This window comes from Hipposideros armiger, unplaced genomic scaffold (assembly GCF_001890085.2).
Source record: "Hipposideros armiger isolate ML-2016 unplaced genomic scaffold, ASM189008v1 scaffold_171, whole genome shotgun sequence".
Lineage (NCBI taxonomy): Eukaryota > Metazoa > Chordata > Mammalia > Chiroptera > Hipposideridae > Hipposideros > Hipposideros armiger.
In genome coordinates this window covers 2,240,042-2,256,427 of record NW_017731521.1, presented here as the reverse complement: position 1 = coordinate 2,256,427, position 16,386 = coordinate 2,240,042, and the positions used below count along the sequence as shown (strand labels likewise).

Below are 16,386 nucleotides of genomic sequence, written 5' to 3'. Positions count from 1 at the left end.
TGGCTAGAGGAGGAAATAGTTCCATGTATTTTTGTAATATTCATTATAAAACATACTAAAGTAAGTTTTTAGTCTGACATTTGTGTCTGTGTGCTTCAAGTACAAGGCTAAAGGTCCTCACCAAAGTATCAGCCAGGTCCTTCCGGTAGACATATATCCGGCCCGAAGCTTCCAGGGACTTGGAGATGGCCAAGTCATTAGGCTGAAGTTCATGCTTTTCTTTATTTAAAAAAAAAAAAGAGTAATTAGAAACACAAGAATAGCAGTAGGCACACAAGGTACATCTAAAGAGTGAAACTTGCTAGTGAAAAATATTTACAAGTGAATAGGATGTAAAGTAGATTTAATTCAGTTCTGCACACTCTGTACAATGACACCAGTGGGACCATGCACATCACTGCTCATTATCCGTAAAGTGGAATCTACTTGTGATCCTTTCTTATAATATTTAGTCATTCTTTAGAACAAAGAACAGTTTAGGGAAGAAAGTAAAATCTACTCATAATCCTATCACTATAAGATAACCATATGATGGTGATATTGGTTAACATTTGGGTATACTTTGTTCTAAACTTTATGTAATAGTGTGTGTGTGTGTGTGTACACATACGTATAGTTGCAATTATTTATACATGTGAATACATAATTATGAACACATATATATTTGAAATTATCCCATATGTACTTTCACATTCTGATTTTATTATAAGCACTTACCCACTTGTCAAAATTATTTATATATGTCATGTTTAATTGGTTATATAACAGTCCATTATACCATCACTAATCTTTCTGCTATTGTCGAACATTTAATGTTTTCCAATTTTTTTCTGTCATATAAATTAGATGGCAAGATAATTGCTAAATATTCGTATAGGCCCTGGCACACACAGGGCTTGATAAATTGGATTTATTATTATAGCAGCCATATTATATATTGCTGAAGCCAACATCCTTGTGTATAAATCTTTGGCTGCTTCTAGGTGATTTTCTTAAGAGTCCCAGGACTGGAATTATTGGATCAAAGGGAATGAATATCTTTAAAGTTTTGATGCAAACTGTCAAAACTGCTTTCTGATTCTTAAACTGACCAACACTGATCATTACTTTTGGTAAGTTTGATATTTCACTAAAACCAAAAACATATTTGCAGTCTAATTTGTATTTTTTGACTACCAGTGAAGCTGAAATTTTTCATACATTCTTTTTCCGTTTTATTACCCTTAGTGCAAATTGTCCCTATCCTTTGACCATTTTTCTGCCATTGTTGGAGCTCTCTTATAACACAATAGCCTTCTTCATAGAAAAATGTCCTCCTCCTAACTACAAAACACAGATGGGAATCAACTAAAGTAATACTCAAGTTTATTCCACTGTAATATAATCAGCTTCTCCTAAAGCAGCCCTTCAGTTATCCAGCATGGCTGGGAAATGTGATAGTCTACATATCTTTTTCTAGATAACTTAATCAGTTCAAATGCCAAATTTTATTTTGAACATTTCTGCTTAATACAGAGCACACAAATGATAATCTAATGTATTTTTTATGGCCCAGCATTATAAAGATCAATAGTGCCGTCAGGTCGAGCTGTTGACATTGGAGTAAATGGTCCCCCACCACTGGGCCCTGACGTTCTTCCGTCTTCTCCCTCTTTGTTTAGCTATAATTTCTTGTAACCCTCTGTGTGCCCCTGTCTACCTTAAAGTGGAATCTATGAGCGCCATTCAACACTTCCTTTGGAATAAAATGTCATGGCTTTCTGACAGTCATTTTTCCATTTGCTAAGAAAAAATTTTTTTTCTTATTTTCAGGTTTGTCACTGTAAAAGATTAAAGCTGATAGAATTTTAAGCTCGGAATAATTGTAGGTAGGTTGCTGTTACTATATACATATACCCCCACCTTGGGTACAAAACAGCTGGAAACCTACTGAGAGCTCCGAGGATAACAGTACCAGACTTTTTAGAGAAATCCACAAAACCTACAAATTGCCAATATCTTTAAACTTTTTTGACAAAAAGAAAATATCAGTAGATCTCATTGTCATTTCATTTTGAAGTAGCATTTAAAACATTATTTAGTGAAAACTATGGAACTGGAGCAAGGAATACACATTAAGCTCTGTTTTTATTTTTTCTTTATAAACACATTATTGGTTGGGGGATATCAAGCTGTAGGCAGAAAGACTCTTTAGCAGACAAAACTACGAATTGATAGAAAATGATGGCACATTTCCAAATCTGTGGGATAATTCAAGAGATGAGCTGATAATTCTAATGATGATTAGTCACGAGTCTATACACATTAAAATGCCACTGCCCACCCTGATGGATCCAATTTAATAGAGTGTAACAATGGCATTTCATGGCACTCAAATAGATATTGGGTAGTAAAAGAACCATTCATTAATTTCCAGATTCACCTGTGGCCCTAGGCCATCCTCCAAAGGAGCTGGGTCTCCATTGTGCTACCAAGTTCACTCAGGGTTCTTTCTTCTTAAGCACTTTCCATCTGAACGGGGACCCAGGGATTACTTTCTGTAGAGGTACTGTCTTGAGAGGAAAATGTTGGTGTTGATGAAGCTTAATATTGTTTTGAATCACTTAATATTTTTGGTCCCTTAAAATTAAATGTAAAATACATTTCTCCTCTCTATCTGGAAATGTCTGAAATAATTTATTGAAAATTCAACCACTCTCTGATTAAAATTCCGGTAATCCACATGTTTCTCAAATGTTTGCTTTTTTTTTTTCTAGCTCATGTTTTCATGGGGTGCACACGGAGGGCCCTGGGAGACGGAGCAGAGACTCATTTATTAGGCCTAGAGAGAAGGGCTATATCTCTTTGCATGTGTAATTGACTAGCTTGTCGGACCATTTTACTTGGCTCTGAGGAACAAAGCAATAGAAGCGGTATTCTGTCACATAAAGCTCTCATGTCAAGGTAAATTCTGATATTGCCCTCCTAACTCTAGAATGATAACAAAGGGTAAAGGAGCTCTCCGGTTATCTGCTCCTCCTACCCCACCAGCCCCACCTCTGGTTGATTAGCTCACATAGTCCTCCCATTTTTCAACAACTGATGCTAAGTCACTTGCTTTGTCTTTTTCTCAGGGTTAATGAGATATTAAATAAAGATTGTAGACCAAAAGGGAGGCCCGTGACACTGCGATCTGACAGGCTCTGGTGAAAACCAAGAGGTTTGTTCAGGTCACACAGATCAATAGTGTCAGCGTGGAATCTGTGTGATCTTATTCAAAACAGACAATAAACCATTCTCTGAGGATAAATAAGGCCCAACAGAAGGAAAAGCTATAACCAGGCTTTATGCCCCATGTCCACCTGAAGAAGCACTGCATGTGAGCTTTCGGCTTATTGTACAGTTTTTATTTCCTTCAGTAGGGAGTCTTTAAGTATTAAATCGTCAGCCAGCAAATGACTAGTTCAAGGCTGTCTTTCTTTTTTTTTTCTTCCTAAAGTAATTTCATCTTTTAGCAATTTCCCAAGTTAATTTAAATATGAAAATAAAAGGCTTATCTAGAGTACAAAATATGAAAAGCTTTATAAGATATTTCAAAACACTGGCGTGCCTCTCTATTCAGTTCTTGGGGAGGAAATTCAGTATCCAACAGTCCCCAACTGTTGTCATGGAAACACCTCTGGTAGGCGGGTTCCCATTGTTACTGTGGTCATCCAGCTGCAGACCCAGAAGGGACGCATTGCACGTTTACTCTATAAAAATGTCAATTCTCTCCTTTTGGAAGAGAGCCAGGGAAAGATGAATATTCAAGGACAGAAAATAATTTACCCCCAGAGAATGTGACGGCCACCAGAGCCAGGTCCTCTTCTGTATGTTGGATCTTTTCGGCCACAACTCTCAGGATCTCTTGGGCTGTACTGGAAACTCTGGCCTTCACACTGACATAGGAGTGCTCCGTTATATACACGTGGCACAAAACTGCACAAGACAGGAGACTTGTTAGTAAACAGAAAACTGTGGCTACGAGGTACAGACTTGTCCAAATCCCGGCACCCACCCACCTCCCTGTTCTCATTATTATAAAACATCCACAACTAGATTTACATATTTATGTAGGCACATCGGCACCTGAGGCCATATGCATACAAATGTGTGCTTGCACACACAGGAGATACAGATGTTAGAAACTGGTGAGCCAGCCTGGTGGTGCTTAGGCGTTCCACACCGTAATGAGAGACCCACGTCACGCAAGTGCATGCTGACAGTTGAGACAGCCTGACCACAACACAGTGGGGTCTGTGAAACATGTACTGTCCTTCTGAGTCCCTTCTTTGAGGGTTACTGAGATCTCCCAAAGCAGTAGATTAAAATGTCTAACTCATACATTTTTATGTACTCTCCGTTTCTGGACAATCACAGGGACCCAATCAAGAAGACCACATTTCATTACCAGAATTCTCAGAATCTTATCTAAACATCTGTCATTTGCTGTGGTTTTTGTGTTCAGCCTTCATAATCATTTAAGAATGACTCCCCCACCCCTGTCCTCCCATCAAGGTGGTCGTGAATTTAGTTTCCAAATAGAGGTCACATTTCAAGCCATTTTAATTTCCTTTTTATTGTCTGTGATGCTAATAATTATTACTAGGACATTATTACTAGCAGGGTAAATGGGTCCTGGAAAAATTTTTCTTTATTATTTGATAGCAGAAACTGTTTTAATAGCAATGGAGATAACTGACACATGATTTGCCTCTTATATCAGCCATTCTGAACAATAAAACATTACCTTCTTTAGAAAAGACAGGACAACAATATACTTAGGTATTCTCTTATATGTTACAAAAAATACGAGTGCAGCTGTTAGAGAAATTTCATATGCAATTTAAATAGCACCACAAAAAGAAACCCAGGAATGCTTTCACAGAAATGCAAATAAAGTAAAAGACAAACTATGAGTTTACAAGTACAAACCTCAAAGTAAACATGCCACTAGGGGGTACTGACAGTATTTTGCTTTTTTTGTTTTGGTTTGGTTGGGTGTGCCACTAAATCAATAGCAACTAACAAATGGCTGCTTTATATGTGGTCAACAGACTTGGGAGAGACAAAAAGGCTTTCTTTCCTTCCATAGAAAAATGGAATTTTTGAGCAAGGCAAAGATCTGATCTACAAACCACTAAATGTGATGGAAGTTTATAGGGTTGTCAGAAAAGTCATGACGTATTTTTTCTATGCTTTTCGTTGCAAAAATGCGTCATGACTTTTCTGACAACCCAATACCTTGCTTAACCAGCTGATGAACAAAAAGAGGCCTGGGGCCTTGAAATAATCACTCTTTGGAACTCAGCTTGGAAAATGGCACAATTAAATTGTAAGACAAATAGGCAAGGAAGATCAGCAGGTAAGGAGTTAGGAGGTCGGATCACTGCTCTTCCACGGGGTCCAGACGCCATTTATAACACAGCAGCACCACCGTGGGCAGCGTTATATACAAACAACATAACAGAAGACGCATGCTGCTGACATTTCATTAAGTGCTCAAGAAGTTGAGCAAATATTAAATGTTCACACTTAGAATTTCAGCTCTTACTGAAAGGAGAGTTAAAAGAGAAAGTCTCTGAATGACAATAGTGTGAACATTTTAATTGCTCGAAGTATTTCCCGGCTCGGCCCTTGACTCAATCTTTATCCAAACAGGAGAAAACCATTATCTGTTCCGTTACAAAATATTACCAAAGGAAAGCACGCCAGCACTTTCTGGGTACTAACAAAGCGTTTCCCCATCTTCCCGGGGGGTCACGGCCCCTGTGGGCACTGATGGGCAATGGCTGAGCACATACTGGATGTGGGGCACTGCCTGGCAGAACCTTGCCTTGAAGCACTTCCTTCCTCTCATTATTCTAAGATTTCTTCCCTAAATGTGCTTTAATGGACTTTCCAGTTAGTGAGAGGCAATGGACACACAGAGCTGGGGAGAGTCCGACCCAGAGGGAAAGGTTGTGCTTCCCGGCAACCCTGCACCTCTCCCCAAGAACGCACAAGGCTCCCTGCAGTCTTCTTTCCTAATTTCCCGAATTAAAAATGGCCTTGGTTCCCGGGACACTGTTACATGACCAAGAAAACTGGAACACCCAAAGCAAGAAAAGAAAACCCATCATTTTTTATTCTAAAGTACTTGTTAGAGGGGAGTGACAGCTGGAAATGGCTGAAGGCAGGGTGACGCGTTAACGCCGAAGAAGGATGGTGACTAACTGCTGTTCCACCTATGCCAAATCCTTCTTGAAATCATACTCACTCTCCTCTGTTTCAGTCACTGTTCCTCTATGCTGGAGCCAGTTCTCCTTAAGACTGAATTGGTGGAAAAGGGCTTTATTCTGTGAGAAGGGAGAAAGAGGACAATGAATCAATGTGTTCCTGCCCTTTGGAAAACCACAGCTGTTTACAACATGTTCCAAAAGAGCTAGCCAATTTCCATTTTTAAAAATATGAAACCCACCCATCCAATCTTAGAGTGATACACTGGGAGTGGCCTCCATTAATGCGTGTGGAGGTGGAGATTCTGAGCAACATGACAGACCTTGGCCAAGGTCAGCATCAGACAAAGATGCCCGATTCCATGCAACATGCTGGAGAATATCCGGTTACTACAAACATCCACAAATTCTTCTAAAAAAAAATTGATCTCCCTATCCTAACATCAACCTTGCTTTTGGATAAAGCAATTTTGAGATGGTTTCACACTTCTGCTGCAATACGATGACTTTCTTAAGGGAAACAGGTATGTTACTCATTATGATTATCCACCTGCTATGTCAGCTTCTACAAAACTTGCGCCCGGCGCCTCATCGTGCATTCCCTCCCTCAAGTTGAATAGGAAACACACTCATTCTCGCTACCATATCTCTTTCTGTTGGGTTGAAAGTGCAAACCTTTTTCTGATAAGACATTCTTACTCTTGTAGTCAAGTTTCTTGCCTGGATTTTTTTTTTTTCTTTTCATTTTTTTTGCATCAATGTTTAAAATTCAAATTTGTATCACTCTGGGGACTCTGAGACTCCAAAAGGCACCACAAAATATGCAGAATGTGAGGAAGCCAAGGACACAGGGCTGAAGTGGAATCTGTACCAGCACAGGGAAAGTGAAATGATGCAGGAAAGGGTAGGCGAGCTGTATGTACCCCAGACTTCCTGGCAGGCCGTGCCCTGTCCTGCCTGAGGCTGTGTTCCTTTTAACTAGGAAGAAATGCCGAGCGCGGCAAGGCAAGGACTCCAAAAGGGATCGCCCCATTTCAGAAAGAGAACGCTCTGCCTTACCTTCCTTTGTGGTGAGTATTCATCTACAGTGCTGAAAGGATAAGAATGAGAAGTCAGTCTTTGTTCCGAACCTAGAGTAAGGCAGTTATTATCACAGAAGACTAATTTCCAGGTACCGGGGGGGGGGGGGGGGGGGGGGGGGGCGCTTTTGCTTTTCCGAAAGATCAAACACAGCATTCATTAGTTTACAATGTAGACCACACTTGACTTTGGGCTCTGGATTTGAAGTGAACCAGGAAGAAAAGAAGCTATCTATTTAATGGTATACTTCGCTTTCTACCCACAGAAAGTGAGCATTGGGGTAAGAACTGGATTTAAGACACAGAAATTCTAAGTTTTCTCATAGAGTGATAGATTTTAGGTGAAATTAGTGTTATTCAGATAGCTAAATATGTCAGCCAAAGTGCATCTTTTTCAGAGCGGTATCAAAGAGGCAAGAGTATGTCTTTTATCATTTTCTCATTTGAATCTATTATTTCCCATTTTTATGTAAGTTTTTAATGGAATGTATTAAATTCCATTAATATATTTAATGCATTTAAGTGTATAAACATGAACCAAAGGTTCCCAACAGTAATAAGGCCTGCCTACAGCGTAGACCAACTTCCACGTGGGGGATTATTTTGATATAAAGATTGTCTTTCTTTTTTGTTTCACTTATTTGTTCATATTTTCATTAGTCTTAGGCTATCAAAAGGCCAGCAAAATTCACAACATTCATTTTAATATGCTGTCCTAACTTGTACTTCATTTTTTACTTTCTAAACGTGTGATTTTCATCATTGAGGAGTAATGCTTACATATGATGTATTTTGCTCCCTAAAATTATATAGACATTTAATTTGCAATAGGATCTCCCTTTCCAAAAATAAGTTAGGCTTTACATCTCAAATCCGTAATCTAGAAGGCCTGAATTAACGTTTCCTATGAGACGTGCATTTGTGACTGCTGAAATCTTAACAGAAATTTTTCACAACTTGACAACAGATGTGTTTCGTGTTTGCTAAGTAGAAACTACATTGTAAATTAGAGAACAATTTCCCCCTTCAGATTAACTTTGCAGCTATGCCTGAAAACCCAACAATGACTTGATGTTTTCATTTACCAAAATTAATGAGAATTAGTATAATCAGAATAAAGTCAAGTACTGACAATTTGAAAGACTAATGATAGATACCTGATGTATATTTGAACTTGCCAAAGGTTACTGAGTAAATAGTTTCCTTTAATCTTTTTAAATTGATAAAGAAACCTCAGAGAGTCCATAAAATTGAGCTTTTAATATACTCCATGACTTGCTGGGACCTATTTATAAAACATTTTCCCCTATTCCATTAGAGAAAGCTATGAGCCCCCAAAATTACAAGTTAAATATTTACATTTTTAAAATGAAATGATAATTTATTAAATGATTATTTTTAGTACCCCGCTTGTCATGGCTCAGTTTGTTCCTCTTGTGTCAAATACGGTTAAAAAAATAGTGAATAAGCTTGATTTAATATTCATTCATTTTGAGATATAAAGACAAAATACACAATTTACTATTAGAAAAGCAAAAGAATCAAGATACATCCCAAATTCTATCACATTTGCTACTTTCTTTTATTAACTATATTATGGAAAATTATATACTTACTGACGACGGTGCATTCCAAGTATCTTTTGAAATTCTTTCAATTCTTTTTCAAGTATTGGATATTCATATACATCATCTAGTACGTTCCTGTATATGGTCTTGGGACAAAAGAAAAACGGCATTTGAACAGGCTTAATCCCTACTTCGTAAGGATGAAGGCTCATACGATGCTTAACCTGCACAGTAAAATAGGTGGAATCCAGGACAATGCAGGCGGTTAACTCAGGTACCAATGAGGTCCTGAGTGGGATTACACCTCTAGCCTCTCACTCAACTGGCATGGCTCCCTCGCAGTTTCTAGGGGCTACTGGTACGGAATGCTGGAAATCTAGACAATCCTTGACCAGCTACTCCAGATTTCCATGCCTAGTCTATATTTTTTTAAAAATGATATCCACGTAATCATTTGGGAGGGCAAAAAAAAAATCAACTGAATTAAATTACCCAGTTGTTTTGAAAATAACATTAATTTAGTCAAAGCGTTGGTTAAATGTTTTTTAACTGGATATCTAAATGATATCTCAAGTTTTAATTCAAAGTGATTTCCTTCACAAAAGGCCAAATCAGTTTGGACACTTGCCTATTCTGAAATATTTAGAACTCTTCCTTGCTCGAATCCGATTCTATTCCTTCTCTGTGTTAACCTGCACAGCTAATATGACTTGGGTGGCTAAAGGAATCCAACGATCTACAAATCATCGCCAGAGAATCATCTGTGTTGAAAACATACTGCAGCCTATTATTGATTAGAAAAATATATAAGTTTATCTAATTCCAAACGTAAATCTAAGGTAGTATTACAAGTTATTATTGCTTAAAATTCTCAAAATACACGATGTCCTAAAAAGTTTCACAATGTATATATTGTCAATATAGCTTTTAAATGATAAATAACATTTTATGCAAATCTTATATAAATGAGACTGTCTAGTTCATATTTATAAATCTCAACACATTAAATAGTATCAAGTTTTTTTACTTTCCATAAGTATTTCTTTTGCAATCAAACTTCTCATGACATATAAAATAACCTTAAATTAGTGAATGTAAAATTTGTTCTCTACATTTGTTCATAATAAATTGTCTAAAATTAAACAAAAATTCTATCTATCTAAGGACTATCAGGCCTCAGAAGCCAAAACAAATTAATACTTTGTTTGCATCTCAACTTGAATACTATAAAAATGTGAATGACTGCAACCTACAAATGAGATTTCTGAAATGCATAACTGAAAATAAAACCAGTCATTTGGCATCAAAAAACATCTGGATGTTTCACATTACCTTCAAAAACATTTTGGAATGTTCATCTTCATGTAACCAGTCTTTGTACAGAGAAATCCACTGGGAAACAAGATGTAAGACCTTACGTTTTCGACAAGGAATGTCTGAGTTTTCTTCTTTGCCTTGATACTTCTTAGCAGAATAGGTTCAAATTGTTAAGAAAGCATATTCATTGTTGAAAATAAAAATATGAAGAGATCCATTTACTCTTGCTGAAGCACATTTTCCAAAGAATTTACAAGTTCTAAGCACACAGGAAGAATAGAGTATGTGTAGGGACAGCCAAAGGTGTACATTGAAGAACAAAAGAAAACCCAGGGAAATGACGTGCGTACACTTGGTGACAGGCCATGAAGATAAGGGTGAGATGATGGCACTGACAGCTGCTGACCTAGTTCCATAGGCGGCATGGATTTTTAATGCCACCTCAAAGAGATACTAGGTGGCCCATTAATAGAGATACTAGGGGGCTCCAAGAGATATGGCCACATTATATAGGGAAGCATTGTCTCCATAAATGTTAGAAGAGAACTAGTCCAAATACCCTTTGATCCTCAGAAATTCACAATTCTGTAAAACCAGTTACTCCTAAAGTAGCCCCCGATGAGCACAGATTCCTGGAACATGATTTGTGATATCTTTCAAATGCTTACCCCCTAGGAATTTACTTGAAAAAAGGGTCTGGATAAATGTGCAAACATAAGTAGAAAGGACTGCTAATTTTCATGTTCACTGGAATGGAAAAATAAAATACAGATAACCTAAATGCTTCAACCATTGAGGATAGTTAACTAAATTATTACATATCCATTTAATGGGCTATTCTGCAGCCATAAAACTGATGGTCCAGCAGCACATTTACTGACAGGGAACACTCACAATATATTGAGTAGGAAAGTAAGAAAAGAATGTGTTAGGGGATCCATTTCTATTAGCTGCTTATTTATATAAACAATTCCATTACCTGGAAAGATATACTGAAAGTTAACAGTGCCTTCTCAAGGTAATGAGATTTCAGAGGACGTGAATTATTTTTACTATACTTACAAGCATTTCCTAATTTGTATACAATGACCATGTGTTAACTATGCTGTTAAATTATATAAAAATAACAACCTCAAAGGCAGTGTGCTTAAAGCCTGAGGAATGAGAAAGAAACCTGGTGTTTTCCAAACCAACCTAGTGTTTCTGTCCCCCGCATTATCACTTCTGAGCATCTAGGACCCACCGAAACGTTAACTAGGAATAGGAGATGCTATGATAGCCAACACAGGTAGGCTTTGGGGTTGATGGGGAGGATTCTATATTCTTTACTGCAAAATAGGAATAAATTCTGTATCAGGCTTTGTAATGAATTTAAAATATAATTCAGTCACTGTCTCCCCAACCTGCGAAAATACATTAATGCCACCGGATCTCTTTGATTTCTACCTGTGAAATAAACTCAGGCAAACACACAAAGACTCTGTTAAAGTATCTATTTCTTCTAGTTTTTCTCTTGAAAGGTAAAAATATAAAGATTTATCCTACATTAGCTCCACTATGCAAATGTCCTTTCCTTTGCTTCATGTAGCTATCATGGCTTGACTAATATAAAGAAAAAAAAAATCTGGAAAATTAAGAAATACTAACAACTTCTTTCTTTTAGGTCAGCATATGTAAGTGAAGAGATGAGCTTTTTACTACAGCTGCATATGCATTCTACAATTATGGACCTGCCAGATAAAGCGATTTGGCAAACTGAAACTTCAACTGTTCTTCATTCACAGTTACTACCATTTATTTGCTTGATTTTATCCTCCTCCCTACAAGATGTATTTAAAAAAATATTTACTGATTAAATTTATATTTGTGTTAGTCTGGTTTTCTATATCAGGGTATATTCATTCTTATACATTTTGCCAATGCTAAATTACATTGACATAAATTTAGCTGGCTGTCTGGCAGGCAAAATAGTGAGAATGTATCAGGTGAGAGTTATACCTGAAGTGTAATGTAGTGAACATTAGCTCACCTAGGGCTGTGAGCTTAAATAGTGTTCTTTATGATGATAAAAACTGAAAGGTATTAAATTCTATTACAATAAAAACATTCATCTAAGATATCCAAACACAGCACGAATCACTCTAATCTATAAATAATGTTCAAAAAATGAGGAAAGACAAAAAATAATTTGGGCTATTTCTTAGATAGTGATAGTAGTAGGATATATCTTCACTAATATGTACCTCAAAATATCTCATATTAAATATGGATGCCATATTTTTGTATGTGGTTTGTATTATTTCATAAAAGACAGAATCTACAAATATATCAAAATAGTCATGTAGAAGGACTCCTGAGTTAAAATGTTCTGGATTTCATGAGTTTTGACAATTGGTAAAAAGGCCTCTAAGAATTTGAACTAAATTTTTGTATAAAATGTCTTACTCAAAGACTCAAGACATGTTTATAGCCAAGTAAAGATTTAGAGATTCTTTAGGGAAATTCTTTAAGGCATTAAATTGCTCAATGATAATCATAAATAATATTAGGATCATATTTATAAACAATAGTTCAAAGGCATCTAATATGCTATAAATCAAAGTATATTATTTAATGGATGATAATTCTTTTGGAAATATGTTAGCATTAAAATGTAGAAGAAATTAGCTCATATTTTTCCAAAACTTTTTTAAAGAAGGAGAAATTGAAAACCTTGCAATTATTGCCAAATTTCTTAGTAACACCCAACTTGGAAGCAGTGAAATAAATCTGTTTTTGAAATTTTCCAAATTCAAAACTAACTAGTGATGTTTCAAGATCAGTTTTGTGAACTGGTTCTAAAAAGTTTCAAGATATCTGTAGCTTTGTGTGTCCATACAATATAGTAAAGCAGTAAAAAGTGATCACAACTTCTAGCTTATATATTAAGAGAGATTATGCCCTTTATGGAGTTTTAAAGGATTATTTTAAGCAAAAAATGCTGTAAGGTGGGGGAGGAATGCAACAATTATTTAACAGGAAAGGAACATTAATTACTAAGACCATTATTAGGGCTCAATAAAACTTAGGTACATGCAAAAAAAATCATCTTCCTAAAAATTTTCATGTGGGCTCAAATAGAATCTTCAGTTTGGTTTAATAAAAACCTGACAGTTAACAGGCTACTTTCAAATGCTTCCAACACATCTTCCTTAAACATTACGAGGCAAGAAACACTGGAGACTGAGTAAGTTGACTTGGCTTGGCTTTTTGGCTCTTTCATCTGTTGCATCTCCTCTACTCAGTGTATACATCATAAAGCTTCCTTAACTGGTTATTAACCTTCTAATTACATCCATCATTCTAAACAGCATGCCTTGACAAAGCTCTGAAAAGAAGACAGCTGATGCCAGGGGGCAGTTTAGACCTCCCATGTGGGGGAATTGTCTCCCCTGGGACTCTTGCCCAGAAACAGGCTATCACATATGTATACTTTCCTGCCCAAGTGGTCTGGCGCTCCCTGACGGATTGTCTTGTAAGTTCACTTAATTGCCAATTCACTCAACCTCTTGACTCTGGGGTTTACCCAGCAGGCCAAATGTGCCTCCAGATTTCTAATACGTATGAAGAAAACATCAGCAACAGTACAATTTAGAATGTGAACACAGCAGCTCTGCATTTCCAGGCCCCCCTGCCTATTCCGTCTCCTTTCACCTTTTACCTTGGATATCATTACACTAATATGGAGCACACTTGGTCAGGGGGCGTTGAGTAAATTAAGAATGGCAGTTAATTCCTAATGTGAGACATCTGCCTGCCGGGAGGGCGACACAGCCTCCTGAAGTTACTGAAGGATATTGCCTCAGCAGCGCCTGGCACAGGTCGTCAGTTGTCATGAAGACAGTGTACGTGAGCAGGAAGTCATCAAGGAGGGTCTCTGCAAAGAAAGGAAAACCAACACTAGGTAAGCAAAGCAGTGATAAGAAGGGCAATTGCTTATCCAGGGTCCAGAACAGTGTGCACGGCAGACATGTGACAAATGGTGGTGGGGGAGGGGTTAGGTAGAGGAATTTTAGCCACAAAACACATTGCTTGTTAAATTTAAGATGTGTAAAACTCCTTACATAAAATGCCTCAAGCAAGGAGATTATTTTTTTAATTGCAAGTCTCTAAACATAGACTTTCGTCATTCCCCCCCCCACATAAACATCATTTACATTTGTTGATAAAGATGTTATGGAAAACCAATGCATAAATCACGTGCTTTTAGAAATAAGTTCTGTAAGATTTCTGAGGGTTACACTCCAGTCCTGCAGGGAAAGAAGTCTGCGTGTTCTAATACATTAAGGCTCTCTAAAGCCATTTACCTAAGTCTCGGGCAAGAACAACGGATAATAAAACCCTGAGGACACATAGCAGGCTCCAAGGCCATTCACCTTTATCTCTCAACTGTTATCTGTAAGGAGTTGGGAATCTGGTGCGTGAAGACAGGCAGAGCTCCGTCCAGTTAGAAATGGAGAGCAGGAATAACATCTCACAGCACGCTTCTTCCTCATTCCTCTTCTACCTCTTCGACCAAGAAGAACAGGTACCATTTTTATTGCCTCTTTGTCTTGAGTGTTCTTTGAAAAATCCAGCTTACATACAATACGGAACGCTAAACTGGCAAACGCTGACCTCCAGTGTAATTTCTAAATCGGCAGAAAAGACGATATGCCAAATACAAAAGCAAGCTTTTGCCATAACCGTCTTTCTCTAGTCTCCTTAACTTGACATTCATTTTACTACGTGATTTCATTTTCATATCTTTTTCATGCTGGACATCAAATTTTTAGTTATTTGAAATAGTAATAAATGATAAGACTAGTGAGTGAACTTGTATACTCTCCAAAATCTATAATAAATGTGTAGGAAGAGAGAATTGCCCAGCACAGAACTCTGCAGCTACCTTCTGAAGATGGGAAAAATTCCAGAATTCTTTAGAAATAACCAGTAACATTTTCTTTAAAAGTTGATCAATAAGAAACAGCAAGGCTATGCTTATGAACACAGAACTCTGATAGGTTGTGGGTAACATCTACAGTCCTATATCAGATGCAAGGGTTGACTTATTTCTATGGTTTGTTTATGTTGCAGAAGTCAAGATAATCCTGATCCATGCAGATAAGTGGCTGCAAATGGTAATGTTTAACAGCAACCAAAAAAAAAAAAAAAGGGTATCAAGGGAATTGTTTTTCAAATATATTTATTTTTAGATAAGTAACAATATTTCTTCTTAAAAAATAAATTTGACAAATGGCACCTAAAATGTCAAATAAGCCTAAACTTATGTCGTATCACACTGTAATATGTGCACAGTCACTGGTCTAACTCACTATTACTCTTTGGCAAAAGCAAGTTCTCAAACAGATGGGCCTGGGCTTTGCTCGGCAAAAATTAAGTCCAGAACAAGAAAACTGTGGGAATGTGGCTGGTTGGATAACTTAATGTGAGTGGACATGCACAGACTGCATTCACAGGATGCTCTCTACTAGTCCTGTTTACAAAAGTTTCAAATCTATGCACAAAAGGTAGGAGAAGCTTTATTCTAAGATCTGCCCCCAAACTAGTTAACCTGGCGGCACAGATTTATCACTGGGTCATCCTAATGAAAAATTTGGGATATACATTTGAAACTGTGTGTGTCTTTCATTACAGGTTTTTAAACAGTTGAAATTAAAGTCAAACAATGGTAAAACCTCTGAATCCCTAAGCTAGCTTGGAATACAATTCGAAAACTATCACGCTGGGATGCTACTGAACAGTAATGTTCACAAATTGTAACATTTCTCTGTACTAAATATGATTGATGAAAATCCTCAACTTCTCTGGTCTGACTAGAAATTGAGTTTTTGTTTTTTGTTTTTGTTTTTTTGTGTGTGTGCATTCAGTGTTAGATACAGGCAGCAAGGAGCAAGAATAGCTTAGAATCTATTTTAGGGTTTTCAATGGCCCCTTACGGATTCAAGCCAACAATATACAGAAGCCACTGGGTGACGGTGCTGAGAACCCTACACGTTCAGCATTTAAAATGCTTCATGTGACATTCAGCCACAGACTCTTTGGGATGTTCTAACACTTAGCTCATTTAATGAGGTTGGGATGATTCTCTAATCAAGATTTACTCCATTAGTAGCTGAGATTAGAAAGAACACCATTAACTTGACA

At 37.2% G+C, this 16,386-nt stretch overlaps 1 protein-coding gene across 2 annotated transcripts in view; it reads right to left on the bottom strand.

The window, feature by feature from the left end:
* The window catches only part of RAPGEF5 (Rap guanine nucleotide exchange factor 5), a 216,990-nt gene that overhangs the window by 31,159 nt on the left and 169,445 nt on the right, over positions 1 to 16,386 (bottom strand). For both annotated transcript variants that reach the window (XM_019652001.1, XM_019652002.1), the window contains exons 12-18: positions 14,038 to 14,116; positions 10,216 to 10,360; positions 8,932 to 9,029; positions 7,296 to 7,326; positions 6,278 to 6,356; positions 3,808 to 3,957; positions 122 to 219 (exon numbers count right to left, since the gene is read on the bottom strand). In XM_019652001.1, coding sequence (XP_019507546.1) covers positions 122 to 219; positions 3,808 to 3,957; positions 6,278 to 6,356; positions 7,296 to 7,326; positions 8,932 to 9,029; positions 10,216 to 10,360; positions 14,038 to 14,116 — 680 coding nt within the window. The remainder of the gene's footprint in view (positions 1 to 121; positions 220 to 3,807; positions 3,958 to 6,277; positions 6,357 to 7,295; positions 7,327 to 8,931; positions 9,030 to 10,215; positions 10,361 to 14,037; positions 14,117 to 16,386) is intronic.